The sequence below is a fragment of the Anser cygnoides genome, chromosome 15, assembly GCF_040182565.1.
Source record: "Anser cygnoides isolate HZ-2024a breed goose chromosome 15, Taihu_goose_T2T_genome, whole genome shotgun sequence".
Taxonomy (NCBI): Eukaryota; Metazoa; Chordata; class Aves; order Anseriformes; family Anatidae; genus Anser; species Anser cygnoides.
In genome coordinates, this window is record NC_089887.1 from 12,124,387 (window position 1) to 12,145,795 (window position 21,409).

Below are 21,409 nucleotides of genomic sequence, written 5' to 3' on the forward strand. Positions count from 1 at the left end.
GGAGTGCCAGGCCAAGGCTGCAGGGCTCTTGGGAACCCTCAACTGCCGAAGCTCCATCCCTTACCGTCCTTTCTATTTCTAGTGGGAATTTCACTAATAACCTCTTTGGGGCAGGCAAAGCTGTTCAGTGATGCTGCACCGATCCTGCTGCTGCTTCTGTTTCCTCTTGTGCAAGATATATCCTTGACTTGTGACTAGGATCCTAGGGTTAACTTCACCCCTAACAGGGCACTATGAGATACCAACTTCTTCCTTCTCTCCTCCAAGTAAATTTCTTTGTTTTGAATTGTATAAAAGGCATCTTGTAACTAACAGTGAGAGGAGAAAGCGGGGTCTGGTCTAAGAGGAAAGCACAACTTGGTACCTGATCATTTCACGTTAGCAAACTGTGATCTCAGCCAGTTTTACAGCATTCAATAAATTAACCTCACAGCACCCAGTAACAAAGCTGTGCTCCGTGCTCACGACTGAGGAAACGGCCTCCAAGAGCCAAATGTATTACCTGAGTTACATCCCTGCAGCTCCACAGACTTCAACACCATGTTCAGGTAAGGGCAGACTGTAGCTTAGAAAGATGACTTGATTTGCCAAGGTTATGGGACAATCAATAAATAAGCCAGCACTGAAAACCAGGCTCCTGTTGCTCCTATCACTAGAACAAACACTAATTTTGTCAATTTGGAATAAAGACATATTATGGCAGTATTTTTTGAGGTCAGTAAAAGTCCTAATTATGAGTTCTTAGGTAGAATTTAGATCACTCACTAAAAGGCAAGGTTTGTATTATTTGAGAGATGCAAAATGACTGAACAATTTTCTAAGTGAAGGTCCACTGGCAAGGAAAAAAAAAAAATCAGGAAAATTTCATGTTACACTTCACATTGCTAATTATTGATGATAAATGTTCTTCCCTCTTGAACTTATTTACTCTGGAAACCTACTGAAACCAAACTTAATCATCCTGGAAACTATCACATAGCAGGACCTGGACTTTTTCACTCAAGTAAATCCTTGAAATAGTTCCACATTCTTGCAATTTACTTTACAAATCCTATGTTTCAGATAAAACTTCACTTTTTACTGCATTGACATAAGGAGCTGAGAGATCAAAGATGGGCAGAGATGAATGAATTTCCTCTTTCATGAGATTGTTCAGAAAACATCTGCCTGCAAACAAACTGTGAAGCATAACTTTTATGTCCTTACCCAATTTTAGCTTTCATGAACTCTCCCTTTGATCCTGAGAGTTAACCCTCCTCTTGTTTTTTTTCCACTACCATATAAAAATGCACATATTGCAATATTCAATTCACAGGGGCAACTAATGAGGAAGTTCTGCTGACGCTTGACTCAAAAGAAGCAAAATCTGGTTTGTTAGCTTTCTGCAAAATCTCAAGGGGTTGTTGTTCCTTTCTGTTCTTCAGCTAGAATTCTAATTAATTAAAAGTTTAGAAAAAAAGATAATCCCCAAATTTTAATTGCATTCACATTTTGCAGGTACACTAAACCAAGGAAACCCAAGAAGGCAAACATGGACCACACTTTGATGATTAGTGATATTAACAAGGATTTCAAACAGAGGTTTTTTCACGAGTGAATGTCACAATCTGATAGATACATCACAAAGAATTAGTCCAAACACAGAGCCACCTCCACAGCACACAACGTGGCAGACTAACTGGTGAGGACAAAAATGATCCTCCAGTTTTGCAAGGCAAACCAGCACCCGTGCAACACGAGGCAGCCAGGTAGTCCCACAAACCAGCGAGACTACTCACCAGCACACAAGCATTTTCCCAGGTAGAATCCTCTAACTGAGCTTGTTAGCGAACCAACTTTTCATCATCAATCCCACTGTGCTGGGACAACTGCTTCATCTGCAGCTAGCCTGAAGGGGCTTGGATGCCAGTAAAATGAAGCCTCCCTCTGCCCACTGCAGCTGCACAGCATGTTTAGTGAGCGACTGTTTTCGCCTCTCAGCACTACAGGTAAAATTTACAAGGTAAAGGAGCATTTCACTGAGGTTAGGTTCTCCATTTCATTGGTGTTCTTTTCAAGTTATCATCATCCCACTTTTTCTAACATCATCTGTTGACTCAGTCGTCTATCCCATGTCCCTGTGGCTTGTAAGTGCACATTTATACAAGTAGCAGCCAGCGCTTCATTTTTCTGCCAATACAACCAGTTTAGAAATCCCACTTACTTCCACTCTTAAGCAGGTGTTGTTCCTCTTCCTTCAGCCTGTTCTGCATAAGACGCAGCATGTTTGCTGCTTCCTGTAACAGGTGAAAACAAACGAATCAGAAAAGCTGCCACATTGCCCAGTCAAGTAGCTAATTGGATGGTCCTGTAACAGTTAAGAGCACTCAAAAGCAGAATGAAAAAGGAAAATTTCAGCACGGGAAATACTTCATGAAAAAAAAAAAAAAGGTCTTAACTGAAGCTTGGGAACTCCTACTTACTTTGCCCATGAGGTCAGGATATAAAGCATATACCCACATAAAACAGTGCACTGAAAATCAACCATACATCCCTGCCAGCTGAAACTTCACTTATTGCAGTGAAAATGAGTTCACTTGTTTCCGTCCCACAGAACATTACTGCCATTACAGAACAGAACGGACTTTCTTTGGAAAGTGGTTTTTGGTTGTTGTTTTTTTTTTTTTCCAACCAATACTTCATTAACCACCAGAAGTGGTTTGTGAAATGACTGCAGCTTTATAATACATAAATCAAACCAGAACAAATTCACACATTTCCATGCATGCAAACAGAATGGGAAGAAAAAGCCCAAACAATGAGCTGGAAAAAGTATAGCCATATACTACATAATACTAGTATACTATGCTATTGTATAGTACTACTTATAGTATTTGGGTGCAAAGGAGAACCGTGATAACAAGACTGCACAAGGTGGATCATTGATTTTCTTTTTTAAGTATAGCAGATTAAAATATGCTGAGAAACACTACTGTACTGACAGTATAACAGAGTTCTGACAAAGGCAGTTAAGAGCAAATGAAAAGGGTAAGTAGAACAGTGGTTGCTGTGCTGGGGAAAAGCAGCAATCACAACCCTCACCCCATTCAAATGAATGCCAGCAATAAAGGGAATATTACAACAAGGCCTACAAGGACCTAAAAAAAACCCACACTTAAGTCTTGCAGTATCAACTGAGCAAGAAATGTGACAGCTCAGAAGGGAAGAAGTAGGCTGACGGGAGCTGGGCAGCAGCAGTTAAAACAGACATTTTCATTCCAGCATAATGGATTGGTAAGAAAACATGCCTGCCTCTGTAGACAGTAACAGATGGGAGTAATTTTAATCCTCTGGTATACATGCATTTGCTGAGCATTGCACACCAGATAGACTAAAGGAACTGTCTGATTGCTAAACACAACAGCGCAATTCTAGGAGGTCTTTTGCTGAGTTCATGAAGTTCTCCATCCAGTTAGGACTAAAATCTACTGAAGTTACCAAGGGATTTTAGAAATTAAGGGTCAGTATTCCAATAGCAGTATCAGACAGAAAAATATATTTTTAATTACATCTAGCTTAAACTAGGATAACATCAATGGTGAAAAGCAAACTAAACATGACAGAGTAGGTAAGACATAAAACATACAACCACATCAAGATAGAACCTATAATATTAAACAGATGGCAAACAACTGATGGAAGGATTTAGCCGCTCACTTTACTAGCTCTAGTTTTTTCTACAATTGCACTCAAGCAAGACAAGTAGATGGGAACGCTAATTAACTGTAGATTGAGCTGCAATTTCTCTGAGCCTTTGATTTTCTACGCAGAACTTGTATACAATAAAAAAATAAACAGACAACTGCTGCTTTGACACGGTCAAATCTGCACATTAAGTGCATGTGCAGAAAGGAACCAGTGGATCAACTGAAATACCTGTGGGACAGAGGGGAAAAAAGAAGATCATCTGAAAAGAGCTGAATGGTAGGAAAGATTTTTACTCTCAGATGGAACCGTGTATCCTTACATACAGTAACAGCGTGGTAGCTTGAGAAAGAAAAATCTTCTCCCACCAACCTCTTGGAAACCTACCAGGTCCTACCAGTACACGAGGAAGCTGCTGGAGATGAAGGCCTGGCTTGCACATGACATTGCATCTTGGGATAAGCATTCCTGTCTATGGAGTTGAAAGTCACGCTGAAAAAGCTTGCAGAGAAATTGCTTCCAGGCAGTAAGCTGAAGTCATTTAAATTCTGCTTTTGCCCTTAGTATTTGAAATAAGTAGTGAATAGCATTTTTCTTAATTGGTTGCTTGAGTTTGGAAGTTGGGTTAAAGGACTGGCTGGGTAAATGGTCAAAATTTATGTCTAATCACGTATTGAGTATAATTAATGAGCAAGGTCAGCGATGACATAGGGATCAGCAGCTGCATTAGCGCACAGCACACATGCAGCCATCTCTATGTGCTCATATAACCTTATAAGTTGTTTCTAGGGCAAAGATCCTGGTTTCTGTATGGTTGTGCTTGAGCAACCATAGTTTTGAATGCAACAGAAGTGGGAGACCACAGACAAGGGAACGGGCCAAAACCTGGACTGGCTGGGGAAACCGGTCACATACACTGCCGTGTCTGGTACTGACACAAGCTGCCAGCACAGGTGACTGGAGGAGTTTCAACTAACACAGCCGAAGTCGCTCAGGAGGATGCCTGTGACTCCCAACACCACCTCTCAGACAACGACATTCATCCTGACAGCCTTCTGAGCAAGACTTACCCCATTTCAAAGATCCCAGTAAAGCTCTCTTACAAACAATTGCAACCGGCTGCTGTAGTTCATATCATGTGCAATAATTAAAGCATCACCAGCAAAGAGCTTTGAGTTTGTCTGAATCTTAGGAGAAGAATCTGTAGGAAAAGAGAATTTACCGGACCCCAAAATCCCCGGGTTAGTTCTTTAGGTAATTACAGTCCTGCTTGCCCAGATCTCATTCTTCCATGAGAGACGAGGAGCAGATTGCATAAAGCCAGTTAGCTGGGGGAGCTGTGCCAGACCAACACAAAACCTGGGTGAAAACCAGGAGAAACCCAGGTCCATTGCCTTTTGGCAGACAAACCACATTTATTTAGTTTTCATATACTAAAGCAATGTGAATTTTTTTCCTTACACACTTAGCTCTCTTTTCCCGACATTCTCCTGGAGGACAAATTGTGACACCCATCCCCCGCCCAGCACCACCGCACCTCTCCGTCCTGAGCCGTCGTGACATGGGGTGGGCAGCGAAGCAGAGCCCCGGACCCTGCAAGGCTTCAGGGCAGACGGGAGCAGAAACCCCACAGTGCCTGATCAGCTCCTGCTTTGGGGTGACCCGGGAGGCCCCGCTGTAATCACCCTGATAACACAGAGCACATTCGCTGCCTCATTCAGATTTCTTAATTATAAGCTGACCGGGCTGCCTCAGCCTCTCTCCAGTGAGCCAGACACATCCATAATACCCTAATAGCTACTGCTCAGCGAGGCTGAGCATGCTCCGGGTCTCAGCTGTTGCGAAGCAGCTGGAGCACAGGCACCTTTCACCGTCTGTATAGTGCCTGGAGGAAGGAAATGACAAGCGCAAGAGGCATCTCCGTACTGCCATGGCAGCTCACACGGGTGTATGGGCAAGACACAAAATACCAACGCCTGAGGTGCAAACCTGGATGTTTTAACAGGAGGATGAGAATAAGAAAGGGGCGAAAGGCTCCTTGGGAATTGTCACGGTGTCCGTGGGGAAAGCCCGTAGGCACAGAGAAATATTGCCCCTTATAATGAAAGCATCCTGACCAGAATTTTCTGTGTGCCTGTGCAGGTGCTGAGCACCGGTGGGTGCGCAGGCACTCAGCGCTGGGCCACTTGGGCTCACAAACCTGCCTGGCAATGTACGAAAGGTTCTGGGAAGAAACCAAACAATTCCTGCTCGGAGATGGAAAGATGCCTGCCATTGCAAGGAGTGTTACACAAAAGGCAATCGTGCAGAAGCCATGCTACCTAGAAATCAAAACTACTGGTGATGGATATGTATTCTGCACGAAGAAACTAATTCCACCTGCAAGAACAAGGAAGGGAAAAGGCAAAAAATATTTTAATAACCTGTTTTGTGGAGGTTCAGAACATTTTAATTACCCTGTTTAAGAAACTGTTCTTCTTTATTAGCTCTTTCTGTAAGGAACAAGTGACCAGGAGACAGAGGAGCGTAACTAAGGATTAAAGGCAAGATGGAGGGGTGCTGAGGACGACACGGTGCAGTAAGCGGGCCGGTAAATCTCACCTGCCTCCTCTCACTCTGTGCTGCTGGCAACGATACAATGAGCTCCCCAGAGCAGCAACACGTCCACACACCGATGGCAAACCAGCACAGCTCAGTCCCATTTAGAAGGTTAGAAGGGTAACCGCTGCAATGATTACCACCTTCCACACTCCTCTGTGTTAGCAAAGCCTTCTTAAAGACGGATGAATGTGAAAACGAATGTGGACTTGAAGAAAAATACCCAGAGGGTTCTAGCTACCAGTGTTTCCTTTGGTGTCCATAGCACATCCCCTTTCCAAGACTTCCCTCTGCAATAGTGGGTCCCAATATTTTCTGGTCACTGCCTCAGCTGCTACCTGCTTTTCCCACCTTTTCTCCCAGCCAGCCATAAGACCTAAAGATGGTCACTGAAGGTATAGAAACTGATTTAAACAAGCCTTTCCCCACCCCAGCAAACATTTACAATACTTGCTGTGTCCTTGGGATGAAGGGCACAAACGAAGGGATCCGTCAGCCGTCTGAATCTCAACCCCCGTGGCTGCTGCAGCCTACGCAGTACACATGGCAAAGGCCAACAAGGAGGTAGAAAAAGAAAGGACATTTCCCAGATATCATGGGGACAAATTCATAAACCTGGAAAACATTTTTAAAATACATCTATTCACGGACCATTGAAATAATAATAGACATAATCATTGCCTAATAGTGTAATCCCATGTATCTGTTAAGACTGCTGAAGGCAATCCAAATTCAATCAAATAAGCAGCCTTGCCTGGCCCGCACCCTCAGCCACTTGTTCCTTCACTCCTGCTCTGGTGCAAGCATTTGTACAGCTACACAAAAGAAACCCAGGTGAAAACTACTAATCCAGCAAAATAAAATTAAACCAGACAAATTCTCCAGCGCAGTTCAGCATGATGCTGCACAAAGTCTCAACTTGCACATGGAGGACGGGGCATTGCCGTTGCAGGAAAAACCGTGAGGGTAAGAAGAGGGAGCAGTGTTGCTTTCAGCTTCAGTGCTGATTCCTGTGCTTAAAATATAAGAGAAGTGGAGTCTAAGAAAATGATTTGACCATACAGCTGAGACTTCTCCCCCTTTCCTGTAGCCTCTTCCTTGTGCTGGCAGCAGCATCTCAGCTGACCTCGTAGCGAGCCAGCACAGAGCTCACTGGCAAAAAAAAAAATGTTGATTTTTCTACGGTTTAGATTTCTGAATAGCTTCAAGCATGGTCAGATAAATGCTGCAGTCAGCCCAAGGGAGCTGTTGAGACTGTACAACACCATCCCTTTCAACAACAGCCCATCACTGCATCAATTTAGCTGTGCTGCCAGGCTACGTCCTACAAAAGCTTACCAAAAACTGCAGCAAAACAAATTCGTTTCAAAAGGGCAGCCTCAAACCAGTTGGAACCAGGACAGCATCATTATGTGCTGGCTGTAGTACTTCTGAACAAGCAAGATCTTCAAAGGAGAAGGCAGAAGCAGTAGCCATTTACGTATTTAGAAAGTGAATTATATTTACCATGATTCAGGTTTTTTTGTCACGTTCTCACTTAAAAGAATCTGAAGGAGACATGTTAAAGTAGTGAAAAAATGCAACAGCTTCATTTGTTTTTAACGCCGAAAACTTAAATCATGTCAACTTTTGAACAGCTGCATCAGTGGTAGCTTCAGTTTCCCTCTGTCTCCCTGCTGCTTTCAGTGCCTGCAGTCACCAGGCTGTATTTTCTGCCCCCACTGGGCTCCACCTTCGCCCCAAACACCGCTCCCCAGACTTCACGTTATCTAACGGAAGTGACTTACACCAGCTTGGTGAAAACAAGACCGTGCTAATCAGAGATGGCTTCCAGTTTTATGCTGGCCACTTCTGTGAGCTTTTTCGTGCTTATTTCTTCAAAACTGTCCAATTCAGCACCAACGTTACCCATCCCTCCAGCAGGCCAAACGCTATTGCGAGATAGGCGTACGTTCTTCACAGAACGGGGACTGAAGGAGCACAATACAGATACCCTGCATCTGCATCTACTTTAACTGGCAAAGTAAATGGCTTTACCTCTCACATCGGGCTATGAAAGCCTTTGAAAAACAGCAAAGAGACAAAACATGTCTGTTTGGCAGAATATTTTACTGCAATCTAACTTATTACCCTACAGACAAGTAAAACGTCATCTACAATTCCCTACAGCAGAGAGAGCGGGAGTTGGCTTTGAAAATCCTTTTGCAGAAAGCTACATGAAAGCAAATCCCAAGAAATGCTTTTTCATTTATCAGTTTCTTATTTAATATGAATTATAATTTCTCTGAGAGGCATTGCTAAAAAATATGCCATTACAACCACTTGCAAACTATACATAGCTATGAGCAGGGCCTGGGTGCGGGGCAGATTGTTTGGGTTTGTTTTTTTTCTGGTTGTTTTTAAACAGACCGATATGCCACCATGCAGAATATCCTCCAGCAGCTGACCCCCAGATCACACAAGCTCTGCCACCAGCTCATTGTTTGACTGAGGGAAGTGATCCATGATTTGAATAAGCCACATGATTTCTTGACAGCCAGTCCCTTATGATATAACTAATGCTGCTGAGCATTGTTTTAAACAATAAAATTGAGTTGCTGAAATCATGTAACTGAAGACAGCCCCATGTCCCTTCAGAATGAAAAGTGGCAAATCTAGGCTCAAGAAATTAAAACCAAAAATGATGCAGTATTTAATCATTTAAGGCTTTTTTTAAAAAAAAAGTTAACGTCAAAATTTTGTTGGGAAAGGCCTGGAGAAAATGTCAGCGGGATTTTGAATACCAAAAGTATGTGCCCTGGAGCCAGCTGGCAGACAATATGGTTACCACTAAGCAGAAAGACAAAGGAAAGAAATGAAGAAAATAAGAAGGGGTAAGTGTGAAAGAATGACAAGACAACAACTGGAGATAGCTGACTTTTTGTTCAGATGCTAACATTTCAATTTTTGCCTTCATTATTTTGTCTGCTCTCAGACACCCTCCAAATCCCAGAAATCTCTCAACATCTCTCTCTATGTATAACCTTTTCATCTTAGTAAGAGAAAATAATGTTTCTTTTTTTTTTTTCCTGGCCATTTGCTAGAGCATCCTGGTAATCCTCCTGCTCTGTAGTACACTTGAAGCGAAGCGATTTGAAGATGAATTGAGCCACCTCATCTTCACCTTGCCTGTTAATCTCAGCAGCTGTTTCTTGCTTTGTTGGAGAACAAAGCAGCTGAGATTAGCTCTTGCTACACTCATGCAATGGGATTTGTTTTTCATAATAGAGTGTTGCCACTCATTCAGCGGGGGTGATGAGATATAAGGACCAGGAGAAATTGCTCGGTGCCTGAGCAGGGAACGTGACCGCACTCTTAGCGGGAGGAAGCCTGCTAGGTACAACAGAAACGTAGGGAACACAACACCAAGGCTGCACAGCTGAAGCTCACGACAGCATGAGGTGCCAACCTACCCAGAGCTGTTCTTTAAGAACTGAAGACAATGCTCCCTATCATGCTGAACTGCTTATAATTACCTCACCCCAAATTAATTAACCAATGCGTGGAAGCCCATCTCTAGTCCTGTACACAAACGCGCACGGCATAGAGAATGAGATTGGAGGCGTTAAGAGGTACACAGGTGCAGACCGTTGAACCCACTGGGATTACAGAACCACGGTGAGAAAGTTTGCAGCCTCAGAGCATTGCAAGAGATGGATACAGGCACTCCAGAAAGGAAAGGCTGAGAGAGGAGGATGAGGAGGGGCTGCTCTCTCCGCAAAGGAGCGGCTTGAATGCACTGAATCGCCTTGCATTAGGCGCTGAGCCTGGTGAGAGCTCATGGTTACGGATCAGAGGACAAAGCACTGGCCTATAAACCAACACAGATCATGCTGCATAAGCTAATGTTCATTTTAACCTCAAACTTCGAGCTGCTTAAGTCATGTTCTTAGCACATCATATCATTTCAGTAAAAGAAACAACAAAGAAACCAAAGGCACAGCTGGGTTTCTCTGGTTTCCCATCTCACCTGCAGTCATTGGATAAAGACTTTCACTTTCCTATAGAAGCTACCAAGTCTGAAAAGTCAACAACAACAAAAAAATACTCCTCTCCATACCACATGGTATTGCACTCGGTGAACAGCACAGAACCACAGTGGAGCTGGCTTGCAGTTCCCCGGCTCCCTGGCTGGAAGACAGACTTTGCATCTAGAGGTTGCTTTCCTTTGATGCCACCACCTCAGTACTTGTGAACTGCTATCACTGGGAGGTAGCTTCCTGATGAATGCAAAAAGCCACAACCTCCCTCCGTCCTGGCATTAAATCAAGGACAGTGCTTTGGAGATTGGGGCCTCCAACAAGCGAGTCACTGCTTCAAACACAGTGCTCTGCATCAGAAGGAAAACACAACCTTGTCCTAGCAGATTCTCTGGATCACTCTAAGTTCACACTAATAGATAACTTTTACGTACGTGTATACCTCTTTACCATTTTGGCCTGAGGAGTGTCTGAAAATCACCACCTCTGGCCATTTTTTATTTATTTATTTATTTTAAAAGAGAGGTCATCCTTCCAGTGGATGGGCACACACCGAATGAATTGAAAATCACCAGCCCCTTTTACAGGACCATCTGTCTCCTCCCTGGTCTCATTATTCCCATCTTCTCCCTCAATTTTATGTCCTGAAACAGTCATTGCCTCTCATCATTAACAGCCATTTTTACAGTAATCATTTCTATTGAAACACACATAAAGCATACTTGAGAGTATTTTATACGCTTAACTGATACTCAACAGAAATTCACCAACTGTTATCATAACACTGTCCCTACAGCGATGGTGGAAAGGGGGGAGCAGCTCATTTCTGCCAGTGTCATTATTTTAAATAATGAATTTGATTCATTGTCCTTCTTCAGAGGAAATTGTTTACCTTGAAACTATTCTTCTGTCCCAGCTAGCCATTACAAACACCCATCGATGATATATCTATCTAGAATAATTTTTTTTTTTTGAAAAAACAGCAAATCTTACGCTACTTTACAACATGATTTGGTCTTTCCAGTCTGTTCTTTTCCTGTCTTAAACCCTGCTAGCCTCATGTTTTGCTGCTTTTTGTGGTAGAAGAAGTGTTCACAGGGAGTACTGTAATAGACACACTAAAGGTACTTGAATAAATGGGGCAGAAGAGTATTAGTCACTAAAGCTGACAGAATAATACTCATCCAAGTGAAGCACCAACTTCGTACTGAAAGGAGCTCGGCAGAATCACAAAGACGTTCACGTTCATTGCTTCACAGTACATGGAGAACACTGCATCCTCCCCAAGACAAACTCCAGCGATCACATTTAGCAAAATAATTAGATCTGATAGGTCACTACCAAAGCGCACTTCCATCAACCAAAGATGCAAAAAGACTTGAAATTTTCTTGAACCGCTTATCTTTACAAGGAAACACATGATAATTAACCAAATGCCATTCATGCTATCATAAAGGGGAGAAAAAGACTAAAATGTTTTCTAATGTAACTAAATTTATCATAAGGAAAGATAGCATAGTATTAAAATATAAGCATGAGCTCTCACGATGACCATTTTGGAGAAGGTCTTTAGGAAGGCAAGCTGCTGTCAAGGATCTGTGGGAAAGTGAAGCCAGTACCAAGCTGCCCGGCTGTGCCTTTGCAGGATGTCACCTGAACAGCAGAAGGCAGAGAGAGAGAAAGCTGTGATTTACAGCCTAAACTACCTACACTAATGCTATTCCACCATAGCAGCTCTTAATGCTACCAAGCTCAGGCCACAACCTGTAAAGGACATTCAAAAAACCCACTAAACGTAACAGGATGAAACATAATCCACAGGAAGCATTTTGAAATTATATTGGTTTAATGTTTCTCACATACTTCTTCCTAAAACTCCCATAATTACTGAGCAGTTTTTTACTGAGCAGTTTTGACTTCAGTACTTCCAACTCACAAGCACTGCAATAACCACTTTTCGCGGAACAGATAAATTGGAATTGAAACTGAACAGCACACTTCATAAAGTGAAGTTGAGAGGTGGTGTCCTGAGACTTTTGTCGGATCGGCTACTCACCCTCTTGAATAAGCAAACTGCGCATGAAGGTCTCACCTTGAAATTAATGCTTTCCCCTCAGGAACTCAAAAGGATGGGACTAAATAGAAAGAGCAAGTTAGCTCAGGGTGACAAATTCCACCTTGGTAAGTGTTCACTCTTGCACTACTGGTTGGGTTTCACGACTTGCCCTATAGACTGGAGGGCCATGTTTATGCTTCGTGTAAACCTCTGCTTCCCCCTACAGCTCTCCCCTCTTGTCCTTATGAAGTAAATTGGTTATTCTCCTAGTGGCAGGTTTCTTGATGCACTGTGCATCAAGATAAAATCTTTCTGCACAGCTTACTCCACCGTCTCTGCCACATACACATTATTGTTTTTCATTCAAATGGTCAAACAGTGAACAGCTTGCCCAGGGAGGCCGTGCAGTCTTTGTCCTTGGAGGCTTTCAAGACCCGTATGGATAGAGTCTTGAGCAGCGCGGTCCGATGCCATAGCTGACCTTTCTTTGAGCAGTAGGTTTGGCTGGAGGCCTCACAAAGTCCTCTCCAACCAGAATTAATCTGTGAATCAGTGATCAGTGTGAAGCAGGCTTAAACGTTATTTACCTCTTTTGACCATTTTTCTATTAAAAACAAAAAACACAAACTACCCCAGATAGTCATCCCCACTGCTGTACTGAACTTCTTTTGTGCTATATATTATGATGGATGGCAATTCAAAGAATTTGACATAAGCTACCTGAAGGCTCCTGAGAAGGATGGCAGTTGAGCTCTCTATAATTTTATCTCCTTCATTACAAGCTCTGCCAGTTCTGAAGTCAACGCTGGCTCCTATGAACTTGACGCTTCAAATCCTCCTTTATTCCATGACCTTTCCTCCCCACTTTTTGAGGCTTCAGTGATCAGGATCCCTTCTTATATGCACACATGCACCCTATTTTCATTACTTCTTGGGGCAGCCAGTTTCCCCCCACACCTACGTGTGCATTTTATACAGCATGGGTCACTTTGCAGATTGATGTAAATTTTCCCTGGACTACCTCAATTCGTTCAACAATAAAGGGAAAGAGGCATCATAAATGTGGAGAAGCCTTCATAAAACACACAGATGACATTTATGCCAAATGTTTCTGCTGAACTGCTTTTCCAACACTACTCCCAGAGCACACTTTGTTGTGCCACCAGCCAGAGCCATCTCATTATTCACATAAATTGGGCCATTTGGAAACAAGGAATGGTGCAATGTCATGCTTCACAAGGATAAGTACAAGCTTGAACACCTTTTTTCAGTTGGTTAAAGAAGCACAGGGATGCTGCCTACAGGTAAGTCTAGCATGCTTATACTAGGCTTAGTTTCCTCTTCCACATAAAGATCCAGGTTCAATAAAGCTGACTAAAGGCCTGAAGTTAAAGGCCCCAAGAGGATACAAGAAATACTCCTGAACCATCCAAGAACCACAGATCAGAGTTGAGGGAGCAGAACGTTACAGGTAATACAGCACTGGGTCGCTGAGGATTTCTGTGACCACCTACGACAGGGCATAGCTCAAGAGGATCAGGAAGAGACAGAAGAGAAAAGGGTTGGAAGGGAAGCAGCCAGAATGCATCATGAGACTGGGTGAGATCACAGGCCTCTAAATCATCCTCTAGTGCTGAGTGATAGAATCCAAACAGAACTGAGGAAAAAAAAGGGGGGGGGGGGGGTAGAAATCCCAGACTAACATTTTCTGCCCAGAATTTTCCAGTTAAAACGCTTTCATACAAGCTTCAAATCAGCACTAACACTCAGGAATTCACTACTACCTGAAATTGTGTCACAGGGGATGCAGAGGATGGACTTTACCCTGCGACTCAAATGTAGTCATCATCAGATTTAGAGCAAGTTTACCATCACAACGGCTCCTCTCTATTTTTCCAATTCGCTTTTGTGGAAGACGTGAATTATAATGACTCAATAACAGCTCATTGAGCATTCCCTCCATGTAATACATTTTTATTGTACTAGCTTACAAGCTATATTGGTTAGATGTATGATTTATTTGAATTAATGTACAATTCCGCAATGTAAACCTGAGGTCAGTTTGCACTGTGTGAAGAAATTATCATCCAAATTAGTATTGATTGGAAGTTAGTAGTCACAGCTATATCTTGTTTACCACCATCAAGCAGTCACTGTCCCATCACCGCTAAAATCTAACAGCAGAATTATCCTCTCCCTGTGTCACAGGTAGCACAAACCTTTAAGCATTCCAAGGGGAGCCAGGATCACTTGCTATTTTCAAGGATAGCATTTATTATATTACAGGGTGGTAATTCTTGTTGAACTCAATGGTTCCAGGAATTGACAACAGAATCTGCTTTCATCTTGAGATCAATTAGTTCCAGTACAGCCCATGTTTCTTACAGCAAAGAATCTCTTCTACAGGTGGCTGACACACACTTCAGTTTATTTTTTCATTCCCACCAGTCAAGCCTCAAATTAAGAGGCAGCACCAGCAAGCCTCTGTCTTAACAGCGCTGTTGTTAGAACCCTAGCACAGGACTTAGAGACCTAGGTTTTACAACTTCTCCTGCCTGACAAGATTTGAGCTCCTAGTTCCTGCTCACCAAGACAGTGCTCTAGCTACAACGCCAGAAGACAGAGATAACAGAGATAAGGCCTTTTTTTTTTTTTGATTTCTCATTGTGATGAGCTAGAGAAGAATAAAGTAGACAAGACTTACGATGCAGACAAATCTCTGTTGAAAGGAATAGCAAACACTATTTCTAGGACTGTTCACATACATCAGGCTATTATTCTTTAACACAAAATAAGTAATAATTTCTGGGCAACCACTGATCTACAAAAACATCAGGTTTCACCTTACACATTATTCTCTACTTTTCAGTAATTCTGTGTTCTTCACCACATAAGCTCTTACCTCATTTCAGGGTAGCTTCATTCCAGCCTAGTGTGCAGATTAAGAAACAGACACTGTTGATTTAAATCTCCTTGTGCTGAGAAGAAACTCAGATGTAGGATGCGCTATATGATACTCTTGTTTCTTGTTAAAAGATGGCCACCACCAGGTATTTCAAGCAAATGCAAACTGCCAAAGGGATTTAGACCCTGCTTAACAGGCTGACCTCTCAAAGATGCAACAGAGCTTGAGCAAGAGAAAGGCACACAGCTTCACAGCTCAACGGATTTAAAAAAGAAGGCCCTCGGAGAATCTAGTGGCCTTAAAATGGAGGTTCCCGTTGATTTCAGGACTACATTGTGCTCGATACAAGGCCAAGTGAGAATGAATATGGAATCCTGGCAATACAAATATGACCCATAGTCCCTGGGCAGAAAGATGCTCTAGCATTTCTTACCTTTCCTTAATCCCAATGCTTGATCCTCTTGGAATGCTTCTGAACTGGTACAGCTCCCAATTTAGGGTGCTGGTATCCATCTCAACACCAGAACCAACTTCTGTGAACCCCAACAGCATTCTGGAGCATTCACAGGATGAAGGGAAGGACTCTGGGAGGTGCCGTATCTCCTACCACCAGCCCGTGTGCTAGGTGGGTGTCTGACACAAGGCTTCTTGTTCTGTTCATACTTGCACAGTCTTTCATTTTCATATATTTCACATAACTAGAAATTGTTTCTACACAGCTGGAAATCTGAGAATTACTCTACTATTTAACATTATATAAAAAACAACCTGTTTTTCACATTGAGATTATGCATGTTTGTGTGAATCAAAATGCCAGTGTTTCATAGCTACCTGCCTCTGCTGCTCACATCATTTTAACATTACCTACTTATGTCATTTGGTGCAAATCAGTTGCAAAATGTCAGTCCCAAAATAACTGTTATTTGGGCTTTTTCTTTCAACCAATTCCTGGGCTTGTAACCACTTATTAAAAGGTTTCTTGTAATGATTTTTTTTTTATTTGTGTTGATCTTGGGGGGGGGGGGGGGGGGAAGGCTGGAACAAAAAGAAACTTGATCCACTTGATCAGTGTTGCTTCAAGTGATCTATAATTGTTTTCTGCTTTGTCTTCTACTTAGCTAGATTTCCGTTATATAAGTCATTCATGTAAAATACTTGTGAATATTCAGAAGCGTAACTCAGGCATACAGGGAAGGCAGAAAGACCACCACGTGAACAATCCTCTTATCCTATTTTCTTGCCAAATAAGATCAGATAAGAGAATACTTAAAAACTGAAAGGCAGTGCATTCTGAACACACAAAAGACACCATTATCCTCTAATGTTTCTTCAGGAATGGGGTCACTGCAGAAGAAATTCAGCAAGACAACCTAAGAACTTAAGAGGCTGCACAGTCTCTGATCTCTAGCAGCATTCGTGGATTTCCAAGCTAAGCTATCACTGCAAGCTGTTACAACTCGTGCTTTATGGAAACAATTGCTGGCACGACAGAGAAGTTACCTGCGAATTACTACGGTGCAGTACTTAGTGGACACTGTCCCCATCTTCCTTCCCCAGCTGCAGAGCATTTCATATCTAACAGGATGACAGCGGGTTTGCAGCAGCAGCAAAGAACTAGCCTGGAGCAGCCTATGCAGGGGGTTCGTATCCAGCACAGCACCAAGCCCAGATGCACAAGGATCCTCTCCACCTCTTACTGCTGAGGAGTTCGTGGGCTGCTGAGGGCAGAATATGAACATTGTTGTTGTTCAGAAAAAAACGTCTAAGTGATGAACCTGTACTGAGTAGCTCTTTCCAAAAACTGACAGCGGTAACAAGCGCAAGACAATTTAGCAGCCACTCTGGGAAGTCATCTTCAGTCCTGCCACCCCCTCAATTCTTTTAATGAATCCCACTTCAGGTTGTGTCAGAATTTGATGTGAGAGCAGAGATGACCTGCATTCCTGCATCATTCTCCTCTTACCAAGCCCCAGCAGTCTTGGCTTTCTTCTCTATCGCCAGATGCGTATTGGCCTATTCAAAAACCTCTCTGCTTTCCCACGTATCCCTAGCTCACTGAAACATTTTAAATCTCATCTTGGCTCCCTTTTTAATTTAGCGAGTGGAGTGAAAACAAAGTTCTCAATACAGAGTTTCAGTTCTATACTTGTACCTCCTGAGCCACCAGAAAACAGTTAGGGCTTCTCAAATATCAGTTTTATTCTTCCGAAGCCAAACTAGGGGTTATCATGCAGTAGATACAGTGAGTTTTAAGTGGTATTGTTAGGGTTTTAATCAACTGTTGTTTGATCTCTGAGTCTGCAAAAAGTTCTAGAGTCTGTCGAATAAAAGGAACACAAAGCCTTGAGTCAAATGACCCCAAATCCAGGAGACAAACGCAAGCTTGTTTGCCCATATGGCACATCACATGTCCAGAGAACCGTAACAAATACGTGGACCTTTGAGCACTGAGAAACATACGTCTCAATTGTTTTCATTTCCCAAAAAGTTTATGCTAAGGTTTTTAAGGTGAGACAGTGTCAATAAAGCACCAGGAGCACACAACCACTTCAGGGCAGTTCGAGGTACCTCTGAGACTCCAGCTCCAGTTGCCATGGTATTGGTAGGGGATTGCACATTTTTGCTTCAGTGGAAAGAACGTGTGCAGCAAAAGCTCCTTGTAACCTCCATCTTTTCTAGCTTGCTCTTCACATGCCCTCCCACCTTTTCTTTGTCTCCACCATCTTCTCCTACTGTGTGACCATAATTTCTCAGGCCAGCAGTTTCCTATGTCTTTTCCTCCCAATGCTCCATTGCTCTCCTTCTCTGCCTATGCGATCCCTTCCTCCTCTTCTGTTTTTTTCCACATTTCTCCATTATGGGATTTCTGCGTCTCAGCCCACCATCACTGTCGTACTTGTAGACTGGACTAAATGCCAGAACAGAAGCAATCAACAATTAAGATGCCCGTGCTTACTTTTACATCTGATATTCAATATAATTTAGCTATGCTGTACCAGGAGTGCTCTCCTGATACCTATAAAAATGTTTCCAAACAGTCATAATTCAAGTGCACATTAGCTAGAAGATTAAAGACTGTAACCAAACGCTTTTCATATTAACCTTCTGTCTGGCTATTTCAGTAAGCAGACATTGCAATGGGAATGTCTAGATTTAATATTTCAAAGGGATAGTGCAAGGCAAAAGACAAAAAGCAAAACAGCAGAACCAAAGATTATCTTGGAGAGCAGCAGAACTCAGATATCCCTGATACGTACATGTTCAGAATAAAGCACCTGCTTCAGGTATGGAGCTCTGATAGGAAAGCGTTAGGTAAATGAAGACAGGATTTTATCTGGGTAGGGTGGGTTACGAAGAGAAAGTCACGATGCAGTTTGTTTTTTTCCCTTGCTTAACCTCTCATCATAATGGACTGCTTATTGAAAGTAATATCAGAATGGTGAAAAGAAAAATGGTTTACGCAATCCCAAACCAAAGATAATGACAGAGTAGCTTAGAACATCTTTTTCCATGTCCACCACTCCATGGCATTTCTTAGTTGAGATTTCACAGTACCATCATAAAAGCAGTCTTAAAACACATCAGTAGGAAGTAGCTGAAGAAAATACTCCAAGCATGCCCTCTGCAAAGCGCAAAAGAAACATAAGTATATTCTGTCTAGAAAAAAGGCCAGCAAATGCTAAAGGATATTGCCATGTTATTCTGGCATTACACAAACTAGTTTCAAAAATGCCTTTCTAACTGTATTAGCCTGTGCTGTCCTTTAAAGGACAGGCATCTATTACAGTCCAAAAATTCAGCCCCCAGTCTGAAAACCCCTGAAACTTTGAATTTTACAGCAGCCAAAGTTCTAATAACTTTAATGGCTAAACATCAGAACCAATTTTGTCTTAAAAATAGGATAAAAATTAATGAAGAGCATCGACTCTTTTTACATAGTAGAAAAATAAGAACAAATCTTTCAGAAGACACGGCACATAAATCCCTGCTTCTGTGCGGACATGCAAGAAGATGGATTAGTGCCACGAGCAGCACAAGAGAACGGAAACAGAATAAAAGAGGTGACTGAAAAATGAAAAAATGGCTAAGGAAACCACAAAGACAAAATACCCTTATTTAAATTCCTTGGATCCAATAATAAATAGTGCATGACAGTTTGTCAATAAATGTGAGAAACTCACTCAAAAGAGGAGTCATGTAAGGACTTCTGACATTTCCACAAACGAGAGTTGATAACAGACAAATAATTTCGTATTTTTCATACATTTCAAAGGGTTTCCACATCAAACAGGCAGGCACTCTGCAGGTGGTAATTTCATCATCAATTAACTGTTCAGTTCTGCCAATGCTTTAAGTTGAGACTCAATAGCAAGCCTTCAAGTTCCTTTTAACACCGACGGATATTTCTCAGTCCGGTGCTTGGCAGGAGACTACCGCCAATTGTCCTCCAAACGCTGCTCCCTGTTATCACAGTCACCGGGTGGCAAGTAAAATAGGAACGGGAAGCTCGAGGCCGCGGCGGCGTGAGCTCTGGAGCGCAGCTCTCCGAGCAGCCACACACCTCCCGCTTGAAAGAACAAACCCAAAAAATCCACACAAACAACCAGCACCGCGGTTTGGAAAGGCTGGAGTGCTTCCACTGCTCAATGTCACTTAATTAAATCTGTGTGCTTGGGTACAATCTTTAAATCACTTTTCTAATTAGGAAATGCACTCTGGCCTATGTCATTAGCCCTGCTACGTCAGCAGGCTACCAAACGGCTTTGAGTCTAAGCACGCTAGAGATTAGTCTCGTTATTCAGCAACAGTCTCTCAATCAGAACAAAAATTCCTCTTTAAGACATGCAACCAGTCAAGGAAAGTGATCCAGGAAACAGCCCTCAGTACTGAACAGCACACAGAGTGCCGGATTAATCTAATTACGTTGCTGTTGCTTTTCCTAGCAAGCTATTTAACAAAATACACTGCAACGATAAAAGAGTTGACTCTCACTTCTACCACACAAGATAATTAAGATTTGTTTGGTGGAACAAAAGACAAATCACAGTTAAAATCAACACAATTTTCAGTATTTTTGACAGTTCAAGAGACTGCATATTACAATGGATTAAATGCAATTATCCCAGTTATTTTTCCTCTGTTGATTCTAAAAGTGATACAGAGATGATAAACTCTAAGACGGCATTCAGCATCAGCTTGGAGCAAATTCCTTTTTTCAAGCATGTAAGAAAACCACCCCCTGTTTTGCTTCACCAACACATACCAAAGGTGAAGAAACACTACCTGAAAAGCAGACCAAGAAGTCAGAATAATGCCCTGGTGTTCCAGCTTGGTGAGAGACTAACACAAAATGGATTAAACACCACACTCTTAAAAATAAAAATACCCTCCCACCAGTTTGGAGCTACGAGAGTGCCAGCAAGTCTCTTGGCCTAGTCAGGACCCAGATTCTTCATTCTCTTTCAGTTACCAAGTCCTGGAGCCTGATTTCAAGCACTGACATCTCATGACTTCATATACTAGCTTGGACTCCAGCACTCCTGAGAATCTGGCTGTAAAAGACACGCACAACCTCTTCTTTTACCAAAGCAACAGCTTCTGCAACAAAGCAGTCATCGCTGCTTGAGTCGCTGGATTGCTGCCCACAAAGGGACGTTTAGAGCCTCACTCTTTAAACATTCTAAGTATTTTAGATACTCTAGTTTTCTGTTCTTCATACCCATGCTCTTTTCCTCAGTCTGAACAAAAACTGTCAAAGGTACCTTTTTTTCCTCCCTTGTTGTTTGTCTTTTTTGTTTTGTGGTTTGTGTTTTTTTTTTTTTTTGGGGGGGGGGGGAGGAATGGGACAGTATTCTCAAACATTGCCTCAGGAAAAGATTTAACAGACTTTAACCTATGGGAAATGAAATGAAATGAAATGGTCTCAGGGTCTTTTCAGGGCTTAGCTCAAGCTAGGGAACTAGACAGGTAAACTGCTGGTTTAAGCTAACACAATGCATTTTACAGATGGTTTAAGCAAGGTAACTAGATCGCTTGAGATCATTGTTAGGAACACTCAACCATGGCAAGAGCACATTCCAAGTGCAGAAGACTTGATGCTATTTTAATGTTAACATAAAACACACGTTTAAGAAGTTTCCAGTTCTG

At 42.3% G+C, this 21,409-nt stretch overlaps 1 protein-coding gene across 7 annotated transcripts in view; it reads right to left on the reverse strand.

The window, feature by feature from the left end:
* Window positions 1–21,409, reverse strand: part of CLUAP1 (clusterin associated protein 1) — a 75,248-nt gene that overhangs the window by 22,779 nt on the left and 31,060 nt on the right. For all 7 annotated transcript variants that reach the window (XM_013176875.3, XM_013176884.3, XM_013176872.3 and 4 more), the window contains one exon: window positions 2,204–2,276. In XM_013176875.3, the coding sequence (XP_013032329.3) occupies window positions 2,204–2,276 (73 nt within the window). The remainder of the gene's footprint in view (window positions 1–2,203; window positions 2,277–21,409) is intronic.